The 27,893-nt window shown below is 36.0% G+C and overlaps 2 protein-coding genes and 1 long non-coding RNA gene across 5 annotated transcripts; 1 reads left to right on the top strand and 2 right to left on the bottom strand.

Annotated features, from left to right (window-relative positions):
- The first annotated feature begins 512 nt into the window (after nucleotides 1-512).
- On the top strand, nucleotides 513-26,412 carry LOC149533804 (uncharacterized). Of its 3 annotated transcripts, XM_089804237.1 has the most exons (4): nucleotides 513-809; nucleotides 998-1,110; nucleotides 25,683-25,833; nucleotides 26,033-26,412. In XM_089804237.1, exons 3-4 carry the CDS (start codon nucleotides 25,699-25,701, stop codon nucleotides 26,291-26,293), a joined length of 396 nt encoding a protein of 131 aa, XP_089660363.1. In that variant the 5' UTR covers nucleotides 513-809; nucleotides 998-1,110; nucleotides 25,683-25,698; the 3' UTR covers nucleotides 26,294-26,412. The 3 variants fall into 3 exon arrangements, with proteins under 3 accessions (XP_089660363.1, XP_089660362.1, XP_089660364.1); XM_089804236.1 differs by lacking the exon at nucleotides 998-1,110 and having other exon boundaries at nucleotides 618-809; XM_089804238.1 differs by lacking the exons at nucleotides 513-809; nucleotides 998-1,110 and adding an exon at nucleotides 1,117-1,265.
- On the bottom strand, nucleotides 1,608-27,789 carry LOC149533803 (uncharacterized). Its single transcript, XR_016356924.1, has 2 exons — nucleotides 27,206-27,789; nucleotides 1,608-1,973 (listed from the first exon to the last, which is right to left on the bottom strand). It is a non-coding gene; the product is annotated as an uncharacterized LOC149533803 (long non-coding RNA).
- On the bottom strand, nucleotides 13,402-14,964 carry LOC149533805 (uncharacterized). Its single transcript, XM_089806899.1, has 3 exons — nucleotides 14,652-14,964; nucleotides 14,045-14,540; nucleotides 13,402-13,896 (listed from the first exon to the last, which is right to left on the bottom strand). Exons 2-3 carry the CDS (start codon nucleotides 14,429-14,431, stop codon nucleotides 13,510-13,512), a joined length of 774 nt encoding a protein of 257 aa, XP_089663025.1. The 5' UTR covers nucleotides 14,432-14,540; nucleotides 14,652-14,964; the 3' UTR covers nucleotides 13,402-13,509.
- Nucleotides 27,790-27,893: the final 104 nt, after the last annotated feature.

Here is a 27,893-nt window from a genome sequence, read left to right as displayed (position 1 = left end):
CATTAATTAAGTTTTATTAGTTGTTCATCTTATTATTGCTTGATATTATTGCATCTTTATTCTTTTTTTATGTTTTTTCCTTTTGTTGATGAAACATTGTAGAAATTATTCATTTTGATAATTCTACAAATAAAAATTTACAATGTGATGCTATTTTGTACAATTTAGTTTTAGTTTTAGAAAAAATTATGTAATAAAATATTTTATTCTTAAATTTTTAAATATATTCAAGATTTAGTTCAAAATGAATGAACCACAAACACACATTTAATTTTAAAAAATAAAATTTTAAATAAATGTTATATATTTTATTAAAAATCTATTATATATTTTAATATCTTATTATTTAAAAATAAAATAAATTTTTATTGTATAATTATACACTACTAAAATTGTGAAAGCTAAAACTAGTTTCCAAGACCATTGACTCAAGGACTTCTTTCTACAAACAAAGAAAAGAGTTGGGCTGGAAAACAATAGAAGGATTTTGTTTTGTATTTTAAAAATACCTTCTTTCTTTATTAAATCTTTGTGGGCTGGAAAATAATAGATTTTTTTAATAAAATTTTTAAACACAACTTTCTGTTTCTTCAATAAATCTTTTTAAACATACATTTTATTTTTTCCAATTGAGCACTGTATGTATTTATCTGTCGGTTTAATACCAATTCAGATTTCTATGGCGATGGCTGCGTAGAAAGCAAAGACCGACCGAGGGAATCTCATATTTTTCATTTGCAGAGAATAAGTTACCATTCACTCCGAAAGATCTCTGCTCTCAAGCGATGTGAATTATGAAACCTAAAAAGGTATGAGTTTTTCTCATATCTCCCTTTTAGCTTGATAAGTTCTTCCCTTCTATTCTTGGATCAGTTATTCCAATCAGCGATAATTACCTAAATGCTGCAAATAGGGGGCACATGTTGATTTGCGTCAGAATTTAGGGCACAGTAAATTCTAAAGACATTGAATCAGTTAATTGGATTATTCCATGTAGAAGTGTCCCCTGCACTCTGTTGCTGATCTGAACATTTTGGGGATGCTGGAATGCAAAGGGGACATCGCAGTGCCTCCTCTTTTTGTCTGAACGAGTCTAATGTCTTGGGACTGGTTAGATTTTCTGGAAACCTTGCTTTTAAGGCGATACTTGGTTACACTATGTTGTCTGTTTCAAGGAACGTCCTGATGACCCCATTCATCAACATTTGTTTTGAAAAGCATAATTTTTTTCCAAAAGAAAAACTTTGGGAAAATAGAGACTAGGGGTGAGTTTAAAACAGTTGTTTTAATGATCATTAATAATACAACAATCAGTTACTTGTGTTTACCAGTTGCATATTTGAATTTCAGGGTTTAACTCGAAATTTGAGTTCATTTTTTCAACATTACATGTTCAATGCATATTGTTCAGTGTTTTAGATGCTAATGTTAATCATATTTCATCTCTGTAGATTATTTAATACGTGGATCGTAAAGGCGAATTCAGTTTTGAGGATTCAATCATTTCACATTGAATTATAACGTGGCTTGCCACTGCTCTTTTGAAATTTCTATTCAAAATGTTTTATTTATTTATTTTTGATAGAATAAATTGGAAAGACGCTGTATTAAACATAAAATACATGCTATGATATTAGTATATTACTAATTGAAGTATGATCAGAGCTTTCAGAGCTTTACATGTTGACACCTTCATACCCATAATGATTGAGATGAGCAATATTAACTATAACTAGAGCAGCAACAATAAGGACCTCTGAGAGAATCTTATTAAAACTCTTGTTGGTGAACATATTTTGCCACTGTGATATTGTCTTCAAAACTAACCCTGTTCACCATATGTGCAGTGACTATTGTACCAACAGTTAGAGAGATTGTGATCAAATAATGATCGTTCACAATCTTCCTTTGCATTTGAGAGGATCAGCTCCCTTGTATGATGGGGTAATTTAAAATTTTTGTGTGCTTTTAACCTGGAAAATATAAAGCTAAAACAATATGAACAAAATAAAGGCTGATAGACATACAAATACCAAATAAGATTTCTCAATGGATAACGATTCCAAAGAAGATTTAGCACAAGATGAGTTTGATATACAACTAAGATGAAAGAATAAAATGTATTTTGACATATGAAGTGACATGTTACCTAAACACATTCAAGCCAAGAAACCAAGGTATGACTGCATTTCATCATTTACATATATCTTTAGAACTGAAACCAATGTATTTCACCAACACATAAAGATATCATCAATTCACCATACGAGAAATTGATAATAAAAACTCACAAACATGTTCAATACACGCAAAACAAACACATTCTTCATTATCTTTTTGAAAATGTACAAGTTCAAAACCCCTTTTAGTACATAGAGTAAAGCCAGAAGTTTCTTTAGAAATTTCTCCTTCATAAGAGTCCCACTAACCCCTGCTTGCCCTGCCTCCACTTTTCACAATGGTAAAGCCTTGTACTTATAGGCCTCCTGTCATAACTGCTGCTTTTTGGGTTAATAACTGTCTGAGTTAAGAGTGTGGAAGTTACACATGCTTTATATAACCAACTCTAACTTTCAGAAAAAGTAACCTCAAATCCTAACTTCATCAAAAAGAAAGTCAAACTCTTCCCAAAACCCAAAAATTGACAAAAGGTTACAATATTTACAAAATATACACATATAACCTAAATTGCAACTTTAATCAAATGCATAATGAAATAAAATATGAGTTACAGTGAAGGCAACTTGAAGTTGACTCTCAAGTACTTGTGCCAGTTTCTCATGCAGAAATTTGACTTGCAGGCAGTGGTTGTGGACAAGAAACTTTTAATTTTAAAATGAAGAGTAATTGCTTACATTGACACTTGTCTCTCACACAAAACTCACAATTTTCCTTCCTTAAATGTCTTCTATGGCTTTTCTGCTTAGTTGCCGGATTCGTCCTACACAATCCGGATTCTGATCCTTGGGCCATGGATCCTGACAGATCCACAGGCAGAATCAAGGATCCTGCCTGGATTCTCAAGGATCTAAGCCACACCCTGAGGATCCACAGGTTGAATCAAGGATCCTGCCCAGATCCTCAAGGATCCAAGCCACAGCTCGAGGATCCTCAAGGATCATAATTTCATCTTGTAATCAGTAATTCAATGTTAACGTGTTTAGTTTTCTTTATAAACGTGAAAATAGATCAATTATCAAGTATATTAGATTCATAGATCCATACTAGAATCATAGACTCATACTATGAAATGATTTAGTTTTAGAATTATGTATATTTCTCTTCTTTTTAAGTATATGTAATGCATATACATATATACATATACATATATATACATATAAATATACATATATATACATATAAATATACATACATACATATATATATGTTTCACCTTTTTATGCTTTGATGGATGGACTCTCTATTTTGAAACCTTGATATTGAGAACAGGAAGATTTCCACAATCCATATGAAAGTATCAAATTTTATGCTTCTGGATTTGATTGTGTGATTATGTTTGCATCGACGTTTTGGATCACACTCTGTGATCCACCATCAGGATAAGAGAAGAGAAATAGAGCATCAGGAGAAAGTCACAAAGTGTGATCTGAAATGTCGATGCTCATGATGCTCTCTCTCTCTCTCTCTCCCCTCTCATCCTGATGATGGATCACAGAGTATGATCCGAAATGTCAGTGCAAAAACAATCACACCAACGAATCTAGAAGCATAAAATTTGATCCCTTAATATTGACACATGCTGCACCTAATCAGACCATATTTCTTATCCGGCATGCTGTCAAATAGTTGGCGGTTATCCCCTGCATAACCCATGCTTTACATCCATATCTAACAGTGTATTTATTTGAGAATTTTTGAATCTTTTCATTACACTGACTGACATGATTTGCTTGATTTTCATTTGTGTTTCAAAACAGATTTAATGATCCATTTCATGCATTTTCTGTAACTATTTGGATACATCATTTGAGATCACATATCTGAAAGGTAATTTTTCAAACGAAGCATAGGCTTCCTCTATGAGTTTGCATTCCTCTGCATGCATAAAGTGACCTTTGCCTTTGAACAACACTTGGAATACAAATACTGTGTCTACTGGAATGACCAGCGGCTGTAACATCAGAAACCATGTTCTTTATGGTTCAAAGGATGTCTACACACTATCTTTGAAGGCTTCCATCATAGCACATGAAGGGAGGCTGTCAAAGGTTGTGGAATTTGGCATTGTACTTTCCAATTGTGTCTTCTTTTTGATTTTTCTAGATTATTACCAACGAGTCTACTGTCATTTGAACAAATCTCGCAATCATTATTTCGCACATCACCACTTCTACAAAGTATTTGGTCCAACAGTTCATGCTATTGTGTAGGATCTCAGACTTTGTATGCCCGTCTATACCAGCAGCAAAGGTCTTGAAGTTGTTCTTACAAATGTCAAATTGTGTTCCATGAAGTGATATGTCAGAGGCCATGGAATCTGTGGCTATGCACCAGCCAATTGAGTGTGTTTTAATTCTTTGATGCTTGCTTATGCTTCAATAGTTCATACACAATAGCAACATTCAAAAATCAAAATTCAAATAGACATTCAAGTATCCGTTCCGGCAGCAGTGTGGTTGCAGAATGGTGGAGGTAGGGGTACTTGGGTACTCAAGTATCCGGTGCAGGGATGTCCCCGGGATGGGAATTTCGAGGTTTCACTGTAAATATTTATGTGTCAATATTGCTTTTGAAGTAATGAAAATCTCCTCTAATAACTTAGAAAACTGTGTTAAATATGTGTATGCGTTATTGCGCAGTTTGAACTGTTTCTTTGAAGAGACCTACTTGTTGTAATATCAGGAAATGTTTTCAAACTTCCTACCTCCTGAGGTCAAAGGCTTGTTATCGCCAGAGTAATTTGCAATTTTATTTAGTTGACTAAATACTAGTATGGTCTTTGGAGTGTACCTGAGAATCTCCCCTTGTGAATCCTGGGGGAAGCCTCTGTAGCTATAATCAGAGTAGTTTTTCCTTGAATATTAATTTTTTTGATGCGCACTTGCATTTTCTGATAGATATGCTTTTCCTGTTAGATATTTATTCAAAATGTGGAAGCATTGATAATGCATATGACTTGTTTGACAGAATGCCCAAAAGAAATGTGGTATCGTGGCCTGCAATTATTGCTTGATATACACAAAATAGATTTGATGAAAAAGCTTTAGACAAATTCAAGCAAATGCAATTGGCAGGTTTATAGCCAGACTCCAGAGCCTTTTCCAGCACCCTCCTTGCCTATGCCAAGATGGGAGCTTTGGAACAGTGAATGGACTTCCATCAAAGCATAAAGCATAGAGGAGATCTGGGTCTGCTAAGTGATTCAAAGCTATTCCCGGATTCTGAGCATCCTGATTGAGATCTGGGCCTATTAAAAGATTCAGGAGGCTGTCCTGCTGCTGAAATTGGCCTATCTTTGCCATTTTTTATAAAACTATATCATCCAATTCCCTAATTAGAAGCTCCATTTTTTTTCTTTAGATACTATTTCTTCATACAAGGCATTATGATTTCCTTTGGAAGTATCACCATTTACAGCATGCTGCTCAATGCCTGAGCTTTCAAATCATTGATTTCTTCCTTCAATCTTATCTCCTCTTCTGTCTCAGCCCTGGGGTTTACTCCATATTAGAGAAAAAAAACAAAGAAATAAGGCAAGCAGACTAGAACTCACTAATGCAAATAACTTATAAGCTAATGAGATACAATAGAAATTCAGCCCAGTTGATTTTGATAGCTGCATTTGAAGAGGGGATATATAAAATACTAACCAACAAAAAAATATGCAGATGTCCTATCTAACTTTAATAATAATATTGTTAAATAGAAAAAATACAGCCCAGTTGATTTTGATAGCTACGTTTGGAGAGGGGATATATAAAATACTAACCAACAACTGTCGGGAAAAGACACTAACAAACATTATCCAGGAAGTGTGTAATGCAAAGGTTTAGTTCAGTGAAGAAAAAGCATGAAGATTGAACCATTTAAGACCATAGAGTTAGAAGTTTCAAATCTTAGGTACTTAATATTTCCTAATTTCAAAAAATGGCGAGAAGATATAAAAGCAGGTTTGAACATTAAAGTAGACATCAAGACAAAAAAGTCATAAAACACAATAAAGCTGCACTTGAAGGAATAATTATCAAAAGAGAGCTAAAAACTTCTAGTGAATAGAAGAAGTGTAACATCCACAAATTTCAAGTCTTAACTAACAGCTAACATATCAAAGAAATACAATTATTACTTCATTTTCAGAAGAAGACAGTTATATAATTTATGTTCATGTGAATGAGGTTAACAGTTACAATCAGTTAAATGGAAATTTCATAAGTAACCATGGAAGATACCATCAATGAATTTACCAAGGAATTTAAAATCTACATACCGTAGAATTCAAAACCAAAAACCATCTAGGGATGCTTTTGCAAAAACCTAGGTTAGTCCATAAAATACCTCTTAAGGAACAAATAGCTATACTATTTATCGTAATGACAAATACCAATATATCATCTAGGGCATCAAATACCACTATATAGATTAGGGCATCAAATACCACTGTATCAATTAGGGCATCAATAACATTCAGTTAGGAAAATATGCCTATACTTATTATTCAAATAAATGAAGACAGAGTAAACAATCCATCATACCTTTTACTCGTATAAACATCATAAAGGAAAAATACTTGTTTCCATCAAATGTTTGAATGTTTATCTTTTCTTTGTCTGATGCACATCCTGACATCTGGAGGAGAGGGGGAACATTGTTAGGGGCTTAACCTCCCAACCATGGACCTTAAACTTATCCCCACACTTTCTCTAACTAGAAAGACCCTCCCTACCCGGAATTAGATATGGAACACCTTGATCAGCCACTGAGCATCCTTGTAATATGGTATCATTCCCACTGCTTGACTAAGCATAAAGATCTGAATACTAGACTTCCATGAGCCAACTCTTGTTAATTAATATCTCTTTTCTTTTGAGCTTACAATTATTATTAATAATGATTCATTTATTTTCATGCAAGAAATAATTCTATGGTACAGTGATTTTCAACTCATCCTTCATCTCAGCCAAGATGGCCATCCTAGATGAATTTCTGGGTGTATGCTTAAGTGTTCTTTCTATATTATAGTCACAAGCAATTTCTTATGTCATTTTCGGACGTATCATAGAATTATGAAGTATTCTATAGTTGCATCTTCTTTTGCTTGTTGTCCTTAACTCACAGACTAAAGAGTAGATATCTTTATTTTGAGTGTATTTCACAAATTTGACTAAGCAAAATCATATATCATTATGCGATTAATTTTTTAAATGGGGATCATCAGCAAACAATTGTAATCCATTATTCAAACTGTTGGATGTACCCTCCTGTAGATATCAGTTGGATATGAATCAGGATTTGCCATCGAATTGGCAATCTGAATCACTATCTGAGCTTTAAGAAAGAAGCCTTATTCATTTACATACTCACCCACCGGGTGGTTTCTTGTACCGCTCGAGCCATGAAATGGCTTCAAATTACATGCACATATTTCAAAGTCCACATAAAAATTCAACTGTGAAAAGCAAAACATGACCTGGATTGTGCTCCACTTGGAGTTGATTCATACAATTTGTTGCCGTGTTCTGTCAATCCAAGGTGTACGACAAGCATCACTTTGCAATGACTCTACTTGGGGTCTATATGAACTTAGAATGTAGGAAGAATTTGTATCTAGCATATATAAGAACTCCGGCTATGGTTCTGAGAATTTACGATGCAAAAAGAGAAGGTAATCCATGTTGCCGAGGGTTTGTGCCTTGCAAAACAAATATAAACTCAGACAATTGCGAGAGGAAGAGACCCGCTTCCCAGGTAGCGGGGAGAATAATAAAGAAAAGTCATATGCACGTTAATTACAAGAAGAGGTGGCAGTGAGAGTTACAAATGTAAACAAGTCGTCATTGACACCAATATGTAAAATGGCCATCTCAAATTATAATGCCCAATGAAAAAATAAAATAGAATATGAAAGGTTGTCACGCATGAAATAATATTGGGCCACAACCAAGGTGAAAGAATAATATTGTCTTAGAGTTTAGCATCATGGTATCTATAGATACATATATATGTATGTATGCATTTACGTGTACATGTGTAAACCCCATCCATGTATTTCTTACATATACGCCAAATATTACATATGCGTACACGTCCTTATATATATAAAGTTGGTTTACGTATGTACACATATACATGTATGTACATGTATAGATATGTAGGTATCATGATGTCAATATGATAAGACATGATTATACATTATAAGGCTCCAACCACCAACACAATTACAAAGGTACAAACTCGTTCAATTTTCAATTCATGCTTAGTAATCTCATTTACTATTAAATGACATGTGATTTAACAAGTTAGTGCATGGTTGTCCAACGTACACTCTTGCCTTCCTAGTCTTTATCCTTAGCCTTGGTGGTTTGGGGCTTGTACCTATTTGCTTAGTGATGGTGGTGCTCCTCCATGCCCAATTCCTTTTTGGTAATGCTTCCCCCCTTCGACGTGCTTCTGCAAGGGAATTCTCCACAATTATATTATATTCCTCAATATAATAACAATTTACTATAACAAATTATTATTCATAAACCACCATTATGGCAAACCACCATCCCACTTCCCATGATGAATAACCAATTTGCAAAGATTTCAAGATAACAATATTAACGATTAACTAGCATGTCATCTTCATATGAAATAATAACGATTAACCATCTTACCATTTCACATGATTATAACAAATTTCAATTGTCAATTGACTTCACGTGACACCTCAATGGCTATATGAACATTTTAAATTAGGTCAAAAATTGGAATGTAAAATACCATTCCCCTTGTGTTCCATTGTCCTCGATGAACTTGAAATTGTAACGAACATTATAAAAGAACATATAAAATTGGGCCAAAAATTGGAACATAACGTACCATTCCCCTTTGTGTTCTATCGTCCTCGATGATCTTTGCAATTTTTAGACAGTAAAATAATATTCCAAATACAAGATGTATATATAGCATCATGATATCATTTCTTTTCAAAATTGAATCAAAATCTATGTCATGATCAAAATTCAAGGTCTATTATTCCTTTACCTCAATGCTTCCATAACAACACTTGCATGATATCATCAAATTAAACACACACTCACATGAGTTTACTTTACCATACTTGTGATCATCTCAGCATCACTTGAGTTGATTATGTTGTAGGATATTCTATTTCATATTCTTGTCATACTCATGTGGACACTCACAATATCTTTAGTTCAATTCTCATATTAATATCTCATATAAGAGAATTTTTCAATGTTCAATAATTGAGAGTAAGGTAAATATTCAAAATTTGTAATTCCTCAACTAAAATGTTCTAGATCATAACTTGATCACATAATTTAAATCACTCATACATACCGTCTGGCATATGATACTCGTTAATGAATAAATCATCCTTCACAGATCACCTGAAAAAGTTTAGTGGATCCATGTTTTTCCATTTATGTAACCTCGGCCTTCATGCCCATCTTATCACAATAACATTCATTAGAATAATCATCTCATGATAGAATATATACTTCATCTCTAAAACAATATACAGCAGCTCAATATGTCTTGTTATTTCCTTATCGTAAAGTCAACATCGCATGTGTATTATACATATATAGCAGCATGTCAAAGGGTAAAAACATGATATACTATGAAAGATCATCATACATTCAATCAAGATCATTTAGGTTATGGTTAACATGGTAGTAAACTACATGTATCCCAATCTCATAGTACTTGGACTACATGCCCACATGCAATTCCTGAGACGGGGTGCAACTTGATGCTTGTATGTTTTGCCTATCATATTCTGATTGTGGCTTAGACTTTGAGTCCACAAAATTCGTAGATTTCCATGGAACTCTATCTTTCATGCCAATTTTTTTTAGCTCAACCCATCCTTGGGTCATGGATTGATCACAAGCATCTTATATAAATTTACATAGGGTTCTTATCATGTAGATCATCTGGGCGTGCTTGCCAATTGCTTGCATAATTTTGAGGATTTATCTTTCTCAGTCGTGTGACCTAGGCTTCCATGTCTATCTTGTCACTATAATGTTTCAAGGAAAAACTCAAGTCAATAAAAGTTTACATCTATAAAAAAGTATTGATAATTTCCAGTTATGCAAGTGTGCTTACTCCATACTGGAGCACAAAATGGCCTTCTTATCATTTAATCAACATCAGAAAGGATTATCACTGTTAAATTAAAAGAGTTCTCAAAATCATGGTTCACAATTTAATTTTTCCTCTAGCTCAAATCCAAAACATAATATTACTACCATTTCATATGAACAGGGATATAATTGCATAAAGTATAATGCTAGAAACATGCAATTGAAAAAGAAATATCTAGTCATCATCAAGGTTTAAATAATATCGCATCAAGGTTATAGCAACTAGTTTGTATTGTGCAAGCCTCAACATTTTGATCCAATTTAATCTTCTCATTCTCTACTGAGAATGGCCTTCCCTCTTGGGATAAGGCACATGTACCATTTTGGTCTTGCCACTCGAGTGTCCTGGTGTTAGAGTGTCCCCTCAGCAATGAACAAGGTTGAGGATACACTTCCACCAACCTTTTCCCTGTTAGCTAGCACTATCGACCTCTTAGTGATCCATTTAGGCAAGCATGCCTTAAATCTACCTTGGCCAACGATTTAGATGGGCAAATGAGCAGCCCGATCACCACCGCTTGACTTGCTAATCATGTCATTTTCCTTAGTTTTGATTCATCTTTATGATTTTGCAGTTTATCCATCTATCCATTTCATATGCACCACACCATCATCTCAGCCCTTCTTGGCTATTCTAGATGATGCTTGATTATAAAATACTCAGTTATGTATAATAAATCATTTTCAACATTACATTATCAGTTTCTCTAAAATAGTGTTGGGCCCAAGGTTTTAGCATTGAACCCAACGCTCTGGTAACATATGTAACATTCACAATTTTCAAGTCTTAACTAACAACTAACATATCAAAGAAATACAGTTATTACTTCATTTTTATATGAAGATAGTTATATCAGTTATGTTCATGTGAATGAGGTTTACGGTTACAATCAGTTAAACGAAAATTTCATAACTAACAATAGAAGATACCATCAATGAATTTATCAAGGAATTTAAAATCTACATACTGTAGAATTCAAAGCTGAAAACCATCTGGGGATGCTTCTGCAAAAACCTAGGTTAGTCCATAAAGTACCTCTTAAGGAACAAATAGCTATACTACTTTATCGTAATGACAAATACCAATATATCATCTAGGGCATCAAATACCACTGTATCGATTAGGGCATCAAGGAATTATTAGGGCATTACATACCACTGTATCAATTAGGGCATCAATAACATTTAGTTAGGAAAATATGCCTATACTCATTATTCAAATAAATGAAGACAGAATAAACAATCTATCATATCTTCTACTTGTATAAACATCATAAAGGTAAAATACTTGTTTCCATCAAATGTTTGAATGCTTATCTTTTCTTTTTTTGATGCACGTCTTGACATCTTGAGGAGAGGGGAAACATTGTTAGGGGCTTAACCTCCCAATCACGGACCTTAAACTTATTCCACACCTTCTCTAACTAGAAAGGCCCTCCCTACCTGGAATTAGACATGGAACACCTTGATCAGCCACTAAGCATCTTGGTATAGGGTATCATTCCCACCGCTCAACTAAGCATAAAGTTCTGAATATTGGACTACCATGAGCCAACTCTTGTTAATTAATATCTCTTTTCTTTTGAGCTTACAATTATTATTATTAATGGTTCATTTCTTTTCATGTAGGAAATAATTCTATGGTACAATGATTTTTGACTCACCCTTCATCTCAACCAAGATGGCCCTCTTGGATGAATTTTTAGGTGTATGCTTAAGTGTTCTTTCTGTATTATAGGCACAGTCAATTTCTTATGTCCTTTTCAGACTTATCATAGAATTATGAAATATAATATACTTGCATCTTCTTTCACTTGTTGTCCTTAACTCACGGACTAAAGAGTAGATGTCCTTATTCTGAGTGTATTTCACACATTTGACTAAGCAAAATCATATATCATTATGCAATTAACTTTCTAAATGGGGATCACTAGCAAAAAATTGTAATCCATTATTCAAACTATTGGATGTACCTTCCTGTGGATATCAGGTGGATATGAATCAGGATTTGCCATCGAATTGGCAATCTGAATTGCTATCAGAGCTTTAAGAAAGAAGCCTTATTCACTTACATACTCACTCACCGGGTGGCTGCCTGTACCGCCCAAGCCATGAAATGGCTTCAAATTAGATGCACATATTTCAAAGTCCACATAAAGATTCAAACGTGAAAAGTAAAACATGACTTGGACTGTGCTCTGCCTAGAGTTAATTCATACAATTTGTTGTCGTGCTCTGTCAAACCAAGGTGCACGACAAACATCACTTTGCAATGACTCTACTCAGGGTCTATATGAACTCAGAATGTAGGAAGAATTTTTATCTAACAGATGTAAGAACTTTGGCTATGGTTTTGAGAATTTACGATGCGAAAAGAGAAGGTAATCCATGCTACCAAGGGTTTGTGCCTTGCTTAACAAATACAAACTCAGACAATTGCGAGAGGAAGGGACCCGCTTCCTAGGCAGTGGGGAGAATAATAAAGAAAAGTCATATGCACATTAATTACAAGAAGAGGGTGGCGGTGAGAGTTACAAATGTAAACAAGAAGTCATCGACACCAATATTTAAAATGGCCATCTCAAATTGTAAGGCCCAATGAAAAAATAAAATAGAATATGAAAGGTTGTCACGCATGAAATAATATTAGGCCACAACCAAGGTGAAAGAATAATATTGTCTTAGTATTTAGCATCATGGTATCTATAGATACATATATATGTATGTATGCATATACGTGTACACGTGAAACCCCAACCATGTATTTCTTACGTATACGCCAAATATTAAGTATGTGTACACGTCTTAGTTGCCGATTCGTGACACGAATCCGATTTGGGCACGTGAATCGGATCTGTGGATTCGGGATTTTTTTTTCCCAATTATGATTCGTGGAGGATTCGTGCATATATATATATGCATTATATATACTAAAAAATAAGAGAAATATACATAATTCTAACACTAAATCATTTCATAGTATGAATCTAGTATACTTGATCAATGACATTGATAATTAATCTATTTTCACGATTATAAAGAAAATCAACACATTCACATTGAATTACTGAAAGTGAAAGCTTGTAACATTCAAAATATAGATCATTAAACTTAAAGTTTATAACATGATTTACTCATAAAAGAGTCAAGAGTCAACACTAAAGTTTTTTATTTAATCATCAAATGGATTTTCAAGAAAATCTGCATCAGAGGGGTACTGGTGAGCTGCAAGTGCTGCATCTGTATTAGTAGAGGAACCCAAACCACTAGTAGTAGAGGGGATTGTTAACTCATAATCCTCCTCCTCATCATCCACATCAATCAAAGTGGATCTAGCAAGATCTCGAATGGTCATATCTAAATCAGGAGTCTCGGGTGCTACATCCCAAAGCTTTTCGGGTCCCTTCTTGTACTTAGGATCCTTCCGTGACAACAAGCGCAAATTGTTGTGAATGAACACAAGGTCTTCTGATTTTTTTGGAGCCAACAGGTTGCGTTTGATTGAGTGGATAAAGGAGTAAGTACTCCAATTCTGCTCAGCGGCAGAAGAGCTGGCAACCTAAAGAGAAATTAAAAATTATCAATACAACAATCAAGATAAATAAATTAAATAATAAATTCAAGGAATTGAGAATGTTAACCTTAAGCTTAATTTTACAAACTTCCTATCGAGAATGTTAACCTTAAGCTTAATTTTACAAACTTACTTGGGATAGGACCTTTATGGCAAGAGGTTGGAGGTACGTGAAGGCTTGCCCATGAAGGTACCACCATTTGATGGCACCCATCCTGCTTTGGTCTGCTATGGCAATAGGGTCGAAATCCTCACCTGAGTTGAAAGCAGCAAATTCACTCCTCACAATTGCCCCAATCTCTGGATCTTGGAATATCTTAGCTAGTGCCCTCTTATACCCATCTGCAACCTCTGCATCTCTAAATGGTGGCACTCTACCTGGAAGGCGAAGTACATCTGCACTATAGTACCTGGGGATAACAAAAGACAATTGAACACTACCAAATATCAATAGCACAAACATTGGATAAAATAAGCACAAACATTTGATAAGAACTACAGTACCTCGGGGATAGAGCATATGCAAGGAAGTGCAAAGGTGTAGTCATCTTGTTCCATCGATGATGAACAATTTTTTCCACCTTCTTGTAAAGGGTGTCCTCAGGATCATTCTCCCTCCTCTGTATGACCTAAAATATGAAATATGAATAATAATTATAATTAGTGAATATGTCAATTTAAACTTTAGAATCTAGATATCTCTCAAAGAAAAAATTGTTGTAAAAGAGCGTAAAACTTACCATTTTAATTTTTTCCAGCATACTATCCATGGAATCATAAATATCCCCAAGGCATGGCTCATCACTATCTGCGAAGCGAAGCATTGCCATTATTGGATCGGTGATTTCCAACACATAACTCGCAAGACCCCACCAATCCTCATCTAGTATCATTCTTCTCACACTTAAAGCCCTTGCTGTATTGGAATTCTTCCAAATGCCCCATTGGGGGCTAATGACCATATGCTTCAATGCTTCTTTTACCTTCACAAGTTGTCTCAAGACGATTGTGTGAGAGGCAAAGCGGGTTTCAGCAACCTAAGAACATGTTAAATTCAAGTTAGTAAAACATTTAAAAATTAAAACATGTTAATGTAAACAACAACAAAAATTAATAATTGTGGAATCCAATAATATTCAATTATATATTAAATATAAAAATTTACCTTCAATAACTCCAAGTCCGAGAAACTCCTAAAAATTGCTTGTGACATGTGGTGATTTGTCACAAACATTTGAATCTCTTCAGCTTCCTCATATATCCTTTTCACCCAATCTATTTCGGTGCCAATTGCTTTCATCACTAAATTGAGAGAGTGGACGGTGCATGGTGTCCAAAAGATATGATCATATCTAGACTCTACAATTATCCCTGCAGCCCTGCAAACTTTTGCATTGTCCGTGACCACTTGAACAACATTATCAGGACCCACTGACTCTATGGCATCAATGAGAATGCGTGAAATAAATTCTGCATCTTTTACTTGCCCTTCACAATCAACTGCCTTCAAGAACATTGCCCCCTTAGGGCATACAACAATAACATTGATCAATGGACGGTTTGTACAATCTTTCCAACCATCCGAAATAATTGACACACCCGATTGAACCCAAAAATCTCTTATTGGTTGAAGTTGAGCCTCTACATTTTTCCTCTCATCATGTAATATGGTAGTGCGCAACTTCTCATAACCAGGCGGTTTGTAACCATGGGGTGCATCATTTATTGCTTCCACCATCTCCCTAAAATAAGGTGATCTAGCAAAATTAAATGAAACACCATTTGCAATTAAACAACGTCCAATTTTGTGATCAGCAATGTCTCTCTTTTCAATTTGGAATGCCCTATCTAGTGGGCCTCTCTTGCGGGTGAGTGGAGATGGGTCTTCATCTTCATCATTTGTAGTTGGCATAGGCAAAAAAGGATGTGTTCTTGTGTTTGTTTGATCAAATGATGGTGTTGGTATATTTGTTTTTTGGGAAGCACCACGTTTTGCTTTTGCAACTGCTCTATCAGCATCATCTTGCTCTTTTGCTAATGCTGCTATTTGTGCAGCTGGTAATCCCTTCTTATCACTACCTTGACACGTGAATTCCTTCACCCGCAGGGCCCAAAAAATGTAGTTTCACTCGGGAATAGGAGCTTCTATGTTGTATGTTGCAAAAATTACATTTCCATATGTATGCCCCACCCCCAGGACATTGTGCAACTCTTGTTGTGTGTCTCCATAAAGGAGACCCCTTATCAATTTTGAAGCTTGGTGATGCAGCCGCACCCCCACCCACTGAGCCTTGACTACTCATTGTTCTATTCTTGCAATCTAGAAAAAGTGAAAGAAAACCATGCTTCACACTTGCACAAAAACTTGAAAATTTGGAAAACTAAAAATAAATCAATAATCTATGAAAGAATTCAAAAATATGGTTGAAATGCATACCTTAAACACTTCTTGCAAGGTATTTGAAGCTCCACAACCGATCTCCTTCGAATCCAAGCACTTCACTTCAAACTAGCAAGTATGAGAGAGCAAAATGAGAGAGCAAAATAGAGAGCAAAATAGAGAGCAAATGAACTTGCATTGTGATTTTGAGGGTCGTTTTTAGGGTTTAGGGCCTTTAGGGCAAAAAAAAATATATTAAAAAATGATAATGGGCCCATGTTTTTGCATACTCCTCTTGTCATTGCCGCGGATTCACGCGGATCCGCGCGTGGATCCTCGAGGATCCGGGCAGGATTCGTAATCCTGCCTGTGGATCCGTAAGGATCCACGGGCCGCGGATCCTTACGGATCCACAGGCAGGATTACGAATCCTACCCGGATCCTCACGGATCCATACGTGGATCCGGATCCGAATCGGACCCGAGCCCGGATCCGGCCTTTTCCAGGCGAATCCGGTAACTAAGGTACACGTCCTTATATAAGTTGGTTTATGTATGTACACATGTACACGTACATGTATATATATGTAGGTATCATGATATCGATATGATAAGACATGATTATACATTAGAAGGCTCCAAACAACAACACAATTACAAGGGTACAAACTTGTTCAATTTCCATTTCATGCTTAGTAATCTCTTTTACTATTAAATGATATGTGATTTAACAAGTTAGCTTATGGTCGTCCAACTTACACTCTTGCTTGCCTAGTCTTTATCCTTAGCCCTTGTGGTTCAGGGCTTGTACCTATTTGCTTAGTGATGGTGGTGCCCCTCCATGCCCAATTCCTTTCTGGCAATGCTTCCTCCCTTAAACGTGCTCTTGCAATGGAATCCTCCATGATTATATTATATTCCTCAATATAATAACTATCTACTATAACAAATTATTATTCATAAACCACCATTATGGCAAACCACCATCCCACTTCCCATGATGAATAACCAATTTTCTAAGATTTCAAGATAACAATATAATAGCATTATAATGATTAACGAGCATGTCATCTTCATATGAAATTTTAACGATTAACCATCTTACCATTTCACATGATTATAACAAATTTCAATTGACAATTGACTTCACGTGACACCTCAACGGTTATGTGAACATTTTAAATTAGGTAAAAAATTGGGATGTAACAACAAGGGACGTTCAAGGCTCAAGTTGAAGGAAGGTAGGTTCACTACAATTCCTTTTTTTTTAAAGAATCAGAAGATAGAAAGATGGGTATGGAAACTACAACATATATTAAGATGTATAAAACTTTTAAATCACAAAAATTGATACAAAGTAACATTGAGCCCAAAAGAACTTAAGATAACTACAAAGCTAGATTCTTGACTCTAAATATCCTTACAGATTCAAGTTCCAAACATTCAAAAAAATTCTACATCATATGGTGGGGCACTAGGCATTCATAATCTAAAAATATTTACACAACCAATATCAAGGATACATAAACTATATATATAAGTTGCAATGTCAAAATCAACCAAGTACAAACAAGATCTTTTTCAAAATTTCAGCTTTTTAAATTTACAGACCCAAAATATTACAATAATAGATAATTGTCTATTATTAGTTAATGGTAATCTATTGTAAATATCTAGTTAGCTTTCGCTTTTTTAGCTTTATCTGTTAGAATAGAATATTTATATTCTTTTTGATAGTTTCCCAAGGAAACATCACTTTATTCTTTTGTATATATTGACCTCTTCGTCTCTGTTAATAACAAGCAAATATTTACCAATTACTTCCGTAATATGGTATCAGAGCCTAGACTTCAAATTTTTTCAAATTTTTTATAATTTCTTTTGAAATTATCTGCTCCAAAAAATTTTGAAATTCTTTCTAAAGTCTTTTACGTGCTTCGTAATACCTAGTCACGGCTAGGGTTTCAGAGACAAAGATCTGCAAATTTGTTTGAAAAAGAGGCATATTTTTCTTGGTCGTTTTTTCCAAAAATCGAAAATCTGCAAACCATTGATTTCTTGGGGCATTTTTGGTGCTGTTTCCTCATCCTCTCTACTGTTTCAGCCAAAATGCCTCTGTTTCAAATAAAATTAGCCATTCTTCTGCCTGCAAAACACCTTTTTTCTGCAATTTCGACCATTAATGGCCGCTAGCTATGGTTTTTTTCGAAACCCTAATTTTTGGGCTTGAAAAAAAATTGATCACAAATTCTTGGTGGGTTTTTCGAGAGCTCAATTGGGTTCTCGTCCGTTTTTTCTGGATGCCTCATTTTTTATGCCTCGATTTTCGAGCCAACGGCTCTAGAAAATGACAACATATTCCTTCTGGTTTTTTCGATCTCTCTTTTGGGCCACTCTCCAAATTTTCTAGGTCTTTCGTTTTTTGTCTTGAAGAACATGCCTTCACAGATTTTCATAGTTTTTAATTGAAAAACGTGCCATGGCATCTCTAACAAACATTCTTCTCGAGCACAACTCCAAATTCAATGGTTGAAATTATGGCACTTGGAAGCAGCGGATTATCACAATTTTTGAATATTGGAACATCGATCAACTTGTTTTGGGTGTTATGAAGTGTCTGACTTCTCCTGGTCTTAATCAAGATACATGGGATCTGAATAATTGAGAGGCAATGATGCTTCTCAAATTATCCGTGGTTGATGATCAGCTTTTTCAGATTCCATTTGGCAAGACAGCTGCCAAGATCTGGACACATCTCAAAGGTCTTCATGAGACTTTTGACAAAAGCAGAGATTTCTTTCTGAAAAACACTCTATTTTCTATTGTCATGGATGAGCGCACCTCGCTCTAGGCACACTTGAATCAGATTCAGGAAATCCGTGATCAGTTACTTGTCATCGGTCGCAAGATGAAGGAAGAGGATATTGTGGTTGTCACTCTTCGGAGTTTTCCAAATTCTTATGAGCATTTTATCGAGACTCTCAACATTACATCTTCTAGTGTTGATTTGAAGTTCATTGATCTCTGGACCCTATTGCTTCAGCAAGATCGATGGAAATAACAGTTCGGTAGTAGCTCCAGTTCCACCTCCACAGAATAAGCCTTTGCTGCGAAATCCTTTTAGAAGGATAAAGGCAAATTTCAGTAGCCATCTCAGCATAAATCTTCTACTCCAACATTAGATGGTTCCTGAAAGAAGGACATTCAATGCAACTACTACCACAAGTTTGGACACATGAAGGTTGAATATCAGAAATGCTTAGTTGCACAGCCTAAGCAATCAGGTTCGCAGTGCAAAGCGAACAGTGTAGAGCACACTGAGTAGGTGGAATCTACCTTTTACGCCTTCATGGCTAAAAGACCTACAGATCATGTCAAGTCATCTGCTTGGTACATTGATTTAGGTGCCTCTTGTCATTTCACTCACCGCAAAGACTGGTTTACTAACTACCAACCTTATTCAGACTCTGTTATTTTTGGTGGCAGAGAAGAGTACACGGTTGTCGGCAAAGGCAACATTCAGATTTAGTTTGTTGGAAGGAATCTCATATTTCTTCATGTGTACTACGTTCCAGGGATCAAACTAAATCTACTCTTAGTTGCTACGACATTCTCCACACTTGGCAGTCACTTTTAGTTCACATCAGTGCACCATCACTGATTGAGCGACTAAGTCTACTGTTGCAGTGGGTCTTGAGGATCATGGTCTTTTTAGATTTACTAATTCTGGTGATTCTCAGGACTTAGCTATGGTTGCTTGGCGGTCTTCTGTCAGCACACTTTGGCATCAACGATATGGGCACTTAAATGTGCATTATCTCTCACAGTTGCTTGGGATGAGCTTGTTCTTGGATTGCTAGAGATTCAGACACGCATGTTAGGCTAGGAAGCAACATCGCACACCTTTCACTAGTGGCGACTCATGGCGAGCTTCTTAGGTACTAAAACTTGTACATGTCGATATCTACGGCCCTATAGCCACTCTTGTTCTTGGGTCCAAGTATTTTCTGTTGTTTGTTGATGATTTTAGTAGAAAAATGTGAGTGTATTTCCTTAAAAAGAAATCAGATGCATTTGCTGTATTTCAGAAGTTTAAACTTTTAGTTGAAAAAGAGTCTAGAAAATCTATTATTACTCTTAGATCAGACAATGGGGGGGAATTTTGTTCTAATGCTTTCTCCAGCTTCTTGGATAAACATGGCATCAAACGCCAGTTAACCACACCCCACACGCCACAACAGAACAGTGTAGCTGAACGTCGAGATAGGACAATCATCGAGATGGCTCGATCTATGCTCGAACATAGACATGTTCTGAAGCAGTTTTGGATAGAAGCAGTTAACATTGCAGTTTATCTATTGAACTGGTCACCCATAGTGGCGGTCAAAAGTAAAACTTTGGAAGACGCTTAGTTAGGTCGCAAGCCCAGAATAAGTGACCTGAAGATTTTTGGCTCCCTTGCTTTTGTTTGGATCCCTGATGCGTCATGCACCAAGTTGGATGCCAAGAGTTAGAAACTCATGCTTGCTGGATATAATAGTCTTCACAAAGCATACTGCCTGATTGATGTTGAGACATCTTGTCTCATCTACAGTCGTGATGTAGTCTTTGATGAGCAACGAGGACCTTTCATGCTTGTTTCTCTTGTTCTTGATCTAGCAGACCAGCCTATGCAAGCTCATGATTTGAGCTCATGATTTGGGAGTTTGACTTCCATTAGGTCCACCTGATGGGAGGGCTCCAATAGCTCTTGCAGCTCTAGTTATACCAGTGATACCTATACAGACACCTCCGACTTCTCCTACAACATCACCTCGCTTTGTAGATGCTTCACCTGAGTTTGATCTAGAATCTTTTGATGAGGAACTTGATCATCATGCATCTCTTGATACTCATGTTGGTCATTCTCCTATTCGGCCTAAGTGGTGGGCTAAGACACTTGCTAATCTTTGTGATGATGAGCTCATTGATGGGAGAATTGCTCAAAAACAGAGCAAAACTATAGATTCTGTTAACTTTGCTCTCATGGCCAACATTCATAGTGTGTTTGAACCTCAAACATATTCTGAGGCTAAAGGAATTCCAAAGCGGGAACAGGCCATGCAATCTGCACACCAGAGCCTGTTGAAGAACAACACTTGGGTCCTTTCTGATCTTCCACAGGAAAGAAACCCATTGGCTACAAATGGGTTTACAAAATCAAATACAAATTGGATGGTACTTTGGACAAGTACAAAGCTTGTTTAGTAGCGAAGGGCTTTTCTCAGCATTAGGGCATTGATTATGAGAAGACCTTTGCTCCTACTGCAAAGATGAGCACCATCAGATTAGTCCTAGCCATGGCAACACAATTTGGCTGGAAGGTTCATTAGATGGACGTCAAGAGTGTTTTCTTGAATGGTGATCTTCATGAAGAGGTCTACATGATGCAACCTCCTAGTTTCAAGGTTGCTGGTAAATACCATCAAGTTCTCAGATTGGTAAAAATCTTCTATGGCTTGAAGCAGGCCCCTCGGGTATGGTACATAAAAATTGGTAAGAACCTCAGTGATCAAGGCTTCAAGAGGAGTTCTTCAGTCTCAAATCTGTAGATCAAGACTATTGACAGTGACATCATCTTTTTGGTTATTTAGGTGGATGATTTGATCATCACTGGTAGTTCGGCATCTTTGATTCAGGGAATCAAACAGAATTTATGCCAGTCTTTTGATATGGCTGACCTTAGACTCATGCATTATTACCTAGGTGTTGAAGTTTGGCAACAGTCTTCTAGTGTATTCATCTCTTAGTCCAAAAATGCCAGGGCCCTGTTAGACAAATTCCGTATGCAGGATTGCAAGCTTGCATCTACAACTATGGAGAAAGGTCTCAAGTTATCAACAAAGTCTGATTCTCCTTCTGTTGATGATGCTACATACTGGCAACTAGTAGGCAGCCTCATCTACCTCTCTGCTACTAGGCTTGATATCAGCTTTGCAATTAGCTATATTTCACGCTTTATGACAACTCCTAAGGCTGATCATTGGATGATAGCAAAGCATGTGCTTCGTTATGTGAAGGGCACTTCAGATTATGGACTTTTATACTCTTGAAGTTCTAATCCCAAACTTAGTGGTTTCACAGATTCAGATTGGATAGGCTTTGTTGATGATAAAAAGTCAACTTTTGGGTATGTGTTCAGTTTGGGATCCAGTGCAGTCACATGGAACAGTAAGAGGTAGTAGGTAGTTTCTCTCTCCTCTACAGAGGCCGAATACAGAGGGACTATTAAGGCAAGATGTGAAGCTGTTTGACTTCGTCGGATGCTTGGGGATATGCGGATGTCACCAACAAGACCAACTACTCTGTTTGTGGATAATGAAGGTGTTATCAAGTTAGCACGAAATCCAATCTTCCATGAACAAACCAAGCATGTAGATGTTCACTGTCATTACATACAACAACTGGTTGAAGATGGGACTATAGATTTGCAGTATGTTCCTACCAAGATCAAACTGCAGACGTTCTCACCAAGCCTCTTGGTCCTGATAAGTTTGTCAAATTCAGAGGACAGCTTGGTGTTCTAGATAAATTAACCATTAAGAGAGGGTATTACAATAATAGATAATTGTCTATTATTAGTTAATAGTAATCTATTATAAATACCTAGTTAGCTTTAGCTTTTTTAGCTTTATCTGTTAGAATAGAATATTTTAATTCTTTTTGATGGTTTCCTAAGGAAACATCGCTTTATTTTTTTGTATATATTGACCTCTTTGTCTTTGTTAATAACGAGCAAGTATTTACCAATTGCTTCTGTAATACAAAATTAGTGGCAACAATGTTAAGGTTTTTGAGGACTAGTGCAGCAAATGAAAATATACCATGTCTGGACAGAATGATGGTGAGTGCGTCTGTACCTGGTTATATGGTCTCCACAGTGCATGGGGATTCATCAAAGCATAAAGGAGAGAGGAATGCTGTCAGATGTCATAGTTGCAGCTGCCTTGGTAGACATGAATGCAAATTGATGAAGCACAAAAGGCATGAGAGTTATAGAGGGCTTTAGTGATATGTTGTTTGATAGATGCCTGAAAGAAATGTGGTACGGTGGACTGTAATGATCACCAGATATGCATAAAATGGGTTTGTTGAAAAAGCCTTGGAAAATTTCAAGAAAATACAACTGGCAGGTTTATAACCAGACCCCTCAACCTTTGCTAGCATCCTCATTGCCCATGCCTACATGGGAGATGAGTTTTGGGACATGGTATGGACATCCATCAAAGCATAAAAGTTACAGGAATTTCATCAAATGTAATTGCAGCGGCCCTTGTGGTAAAATGTATGCAAAAAGTGCAAACATAGACACGGTATGAGAACTTTTCAACAGAATGCCTAAAAGAGATTTTCTCTCCTAGAATACAATGGTTGCAGGGTATGGACAAACTAGATTGCAAGGACGCTGGCAAAATCATTGAATTGATGAAGTACTCTGGAACATATTTCACATGGTAAGCTTTGCTTGTTTTCTATGTTCATGCAGCCATGCAAGTTTAGTGGATGGGATGTGGATACTTCAATCACATGACTGACTTTTATTGCATTACACCTGTAATCAGAGTTGCCGGAAACTCCTCTGCCCCTCCTTGGGCGTGTGCATCCCCATATCTATATCGGATATGGATACATTATGACATGGACACACATCAGATTTCCTCCCCATTTGTGCCCAATTTTTAAATTTTTTTCCTGTTCCAAATACTATGTAACTTGATTTTTTAAAGATCTGACATAAATCTTCACAAACTTCACTCATGCAACTGTTTTTGATTGCTATAAATAAACCTACACCAAATGAGGAAGACAAATGAAATGATTTTCTATTTCAGCTAGCCGTTTTAACTTTTTTATGTTATCTTCTAAAGCAACTGTACCATTTTTTGAGTATTGTACATATTTAAAAGTACTTGTAATTATGTATGCAGCAATTATATGTCTATATTGCTATTGAAGTAATGAAAATGTCTTGTAGCAACTTAGAAAATTATGTTAAAAATGTGTGTTTTTTTTTAATGGATGTCATATCTAACCGTCTCCATATTGGGGGTCTTAAAATAGGCCGTATCGGTATCCAATACCATACCCATATTTGTGTCTATATCAGTATCCATGCAACTTTGCCTGCAATTTATCATTGTGTATGCATGGTTGATCTTCTTGCTCGCACTGGCTATCTTGAAGATTCCCTAAACATAACCATTAAGATGCCAGTTAAACCTCTGGTGGTTGTGTGGGCACATGTAGGTCATAAGAATATATGCTGGGGAGTGTTTACAATGACCTTTCTTTTTCATTTGAATCCTAAAAATGCTGTGATGAATTAATTTTAGAGGAAGAGATAATAAATATGCCAGCAACAGGGGAGGGATAGGCTGTGAGCTCCAAATGAAAAAGCAGTTCCAAGCACTGCACCCTACCTATTTGCTGATCGAACTTTAGATGCTACCTCCTTTATAGCTTCTTATGCTTCTTCCATGACCTCTGCATTTGCTGGTGGTTCATATTCCCTCACACATTTGCTGAGGTGAAATTTTTTATTGAAGAAATAGTGTAATCAGCAGGGTGATTGGTACAGATCCATTGACAATATAACAGAACCCTTCCCGTCCCCACTGCAGGGAGGGTGTGTATATTACATTTGCATGTTCATTCTCTGGGTTCACACTCTGTTGCAACTGAGAGTACAAGCAGATGGTTCAATTTGCTCAAAAGTATGTGCATCAGAGGCATCAAAACAAAGATCTCAAACAAAGAGTAAAATGCACAAGACAGGTCTGGCAATGTTGCTGTCTCAGCAACAGTGATGATAACATTTGGTTCACATAATTCATTTTAGTTGCAGATAAATTAACAAAACCTATGATAACTTTGTGGTATATTGTCTTGCTTTCAGCAGAAATTAATTAGGACTAGTATGATATGTTATCTATTGTAGGTTTGATGTTTTACGCAGACAATAATTAAAAGGAGTATGACATTAATATATTATCTATTGCTATTGATCGGTGTAACCCTTGCACCTTGTTGGTGCAAGTGCTAGTTGTAAATTGTCTGCAGTTTGCATGTTATATGCACTTCTATGTAGATTTCAAGAGAACACAGAAGCCAGTAAAGTCATTTTTTGTTTAGGATTTATTAGTATCTACCTTACAGAGGTAAGATTTCGCATCCATGGCCCATGGGTAAGGACTCAATTTTGTTTCTTAGTATCTGTATTAATTATACCTGTTTCCTTGAATTGATTTGAAATAAAAAAAAGAAGAAAAATGCTCCTTGAAGATGATTGACTAATGTTCTATAAACATGGCAACTATGTAACTATGTGATACTTGATGTTTGAATTTTCACAGAAAACCTACATAAAAAATGGCTGACTTCAGTTGGAATCACATGAGAAAATTGGGAAAAGCACTTCTTACTGCCTATGCTATCGGTGGAGCAGCATGGTTATGGGATGAGACATCACCTCTTGGTTGGTGGACATTAAAGCCTCGAACTAAGGTCTAGCTCATCAATTTCATCAATATATTTCCTGTGATATGCTAGTCAAATTGGTGGAGGATAGGCTTTAGATTTTATTTGCTTTGTGGTTGTTCGCTAAAAAATTATTTACTCTTATTTGAGAAACTTGTATTCATTTTTTTCATTTTAGAAATAAGCATAAATTGTACACTTACAGTTGATAAACATTTGGTAGTAGGAAGAAAAACAAATGGCACATCTTTATGAACGTAGAGAATTTCCTTACCCTGGTGACGAGGATGCGGTTAGAGAATTCATTGCAAAGGGTGGTTCCTTTGGGACAACAATAGGACCCAAAGGCATTGTGGATAAAACTGGAGACAGTCCTCAAATCAAACATCAGAAGGAAAAATTTGTAAGAGAATCACAAAAGTTGTGGCTTAGAATGCGGAATGAGATCATTGAAGAACTCCAAGATCAAGACTATGAGATTGAATGAAATGGTAAAACTTGAATGCCAGTGCTAGAGAAAATACCCATTAAGTAATTTTATTTGTTTTGTACAAAAAATAGACATTAGATAGAGTTATGAAATTGATATCAATTAGATTTTATCAACTTATTGGAGTACAAAATGGATTGTTAATTTATAAATAATTCTGTAGCCTGTAAGAAAATAAAAATACATTTTTTTGTTAGAAATAATTAAATAAATAAACAAGACGATCTGGCAGCAAACAAGAACACCCCAGCTCTCATCTATCTGTAAGATACTTTAAGAGAACAAGATTCATTTAGGTCTTCGGCATGAAAATTTAGCAGTGCTGATTCATTTATAGGAGACAAATAATTTCACCCATCCTTAATTCAAAAGATTTTTCTCATTCTAATCAATTAGTCTTAAGGATTTTTCATTGTGTTAGGAATTTTCCTTTCGTTTCTTGTGCTAGAAAGCAATTTTTTTAGCTGAATAAACAGATCACATGATTTGGGCATCCTTAAATTCTATGCCAGCTAGCTTGCCCATACTCATCTTATTTGCATTTATCTTTAATGAATTAAGTTCAGGTCGTTTGTGCATAAATATCTCCTAACTGTCTTTTTCTGAGCTTTTGTTCAATTATGTTTGATTTCCAATTTGGGGTTTTACTATGTTTTTGTGCTGTTATTTTCTTTGGAAGAATTTTGGGTATCTTTTCTGAAATAGAAAACCTGGTTTTAAGTTGAGCACCACAGACGGAAACAACACACCAAGAAGCATATACTATCAATACATATACAGAGAAAACACACCAAATTGTAATAATCAGACCAGACTCGACCAACCAGCTAAACTACAGCTGCAGCACCACTGCGGCTAGCCAACAACAATGAAACATCCACGGGGAACCCAGTTGTCCAGACTTTATACCTCAAACCTGTTTTCTTCTTAAGCCAGACACCAGTATTAGTTGCCCAATCTACAACTTTAACGTCTCATCGCCCAATGTGAGAAAGCTTAACTTCTTTCTGAGCACACAAAACACTCTTAGCCACCATGAGAACCTGATCCAGTTTCTAGTGTTGAATGTTTCTTCCTCTCATAGTACCAATGACAAACTTCAAGGTGGTAAATGGGCTGTAGCCAAATTTGCAGAGTTTGAGAGTTGGCGAGTGGGTTCTGATAAAGGGTTCAACTAGGCACACTATAAATCCGATTAGGGCCTATACCATAGAACCAAAACATATTAGAAGAATATCAAATACAATACGTAGGGAGTGATCAAAATATGCCTTAAAGATGTACTTATGCTTGTGTATGTATGTGGACTTTCCCCAACACAGGTGATGGTTGGGTGTGCCTAGATATTCATAAAGTGATTCTTATCCTACAAGGAATCATGCTTCAATTATTTGATTTGATGATACTTCTGCCCTCAAATGTTGGAGAATTGTAACTTTGGCTAAGAAGAAATGAAAAGCGTCCTTGAGGTGAAACCCTATTCTCGATCACTTTCAATAAAAAACAACTCAACATAAAAACTAGTATCTAGTATTGATCTTAAAAATAGAGATTGCACATGAGGTCTAGTGCAGCGTTCATGACTCTTCAGGAAGCA

The sequence above is a fragment of the Cupressus sempervirens genome, chromosome 10 (genome assembly GCF_028749045.1).
Source record: "Cupressus sempervirens isolate cs-2001-9-10 chromosome 10, ASM2874904v1, whole genome shotgun sequence".
NCBI classification, from domain to species: Eukaryota; Viridiplantae; Streptophyta; class Pinopsida; order Cupressales; family Cupressaceae; genus Cupressus; species Cupressus sempervirens.
The sequence above is the reverse complement of the archived record's forward strand: the minus strand, read 5'-3'. Positions and strand labels throughout refer to the sequence as shown.

Excerpts from the sequence above, each read along its gene's own strand:
- LOC149533805 (XM_089806899.1), bottom strand. The coding sequence starts at position 14,431 with ATGCTCTATCCCCGAGGTACTGTAGTTCTTATCAAATGTTTGTGCTTA. Across the intron at positions 13,897-14,044 it reads CCATAAAGGTCCTATCCCAA|GTTGCCAGCTCTTCTGCCGC; the intron begins GTAAGTTTGTAA and ends ATTTCTCTTTAG.
- LOC149533804 (XM_089804237.1), top strand. The coding sequence starts at position 25,699 with ATGGCTGACTTCAGTTGGAATCACATGAGAAAATTGGGAAAAGCACTT. Across the intron at positions 25,834-26,032 it reads CATTAAAGCCTCGAACTAAG|GAAGAAAAACAAATGGCACA; the intron begins GTCTAGCTCATC and ends ATTTGGTAGTAG.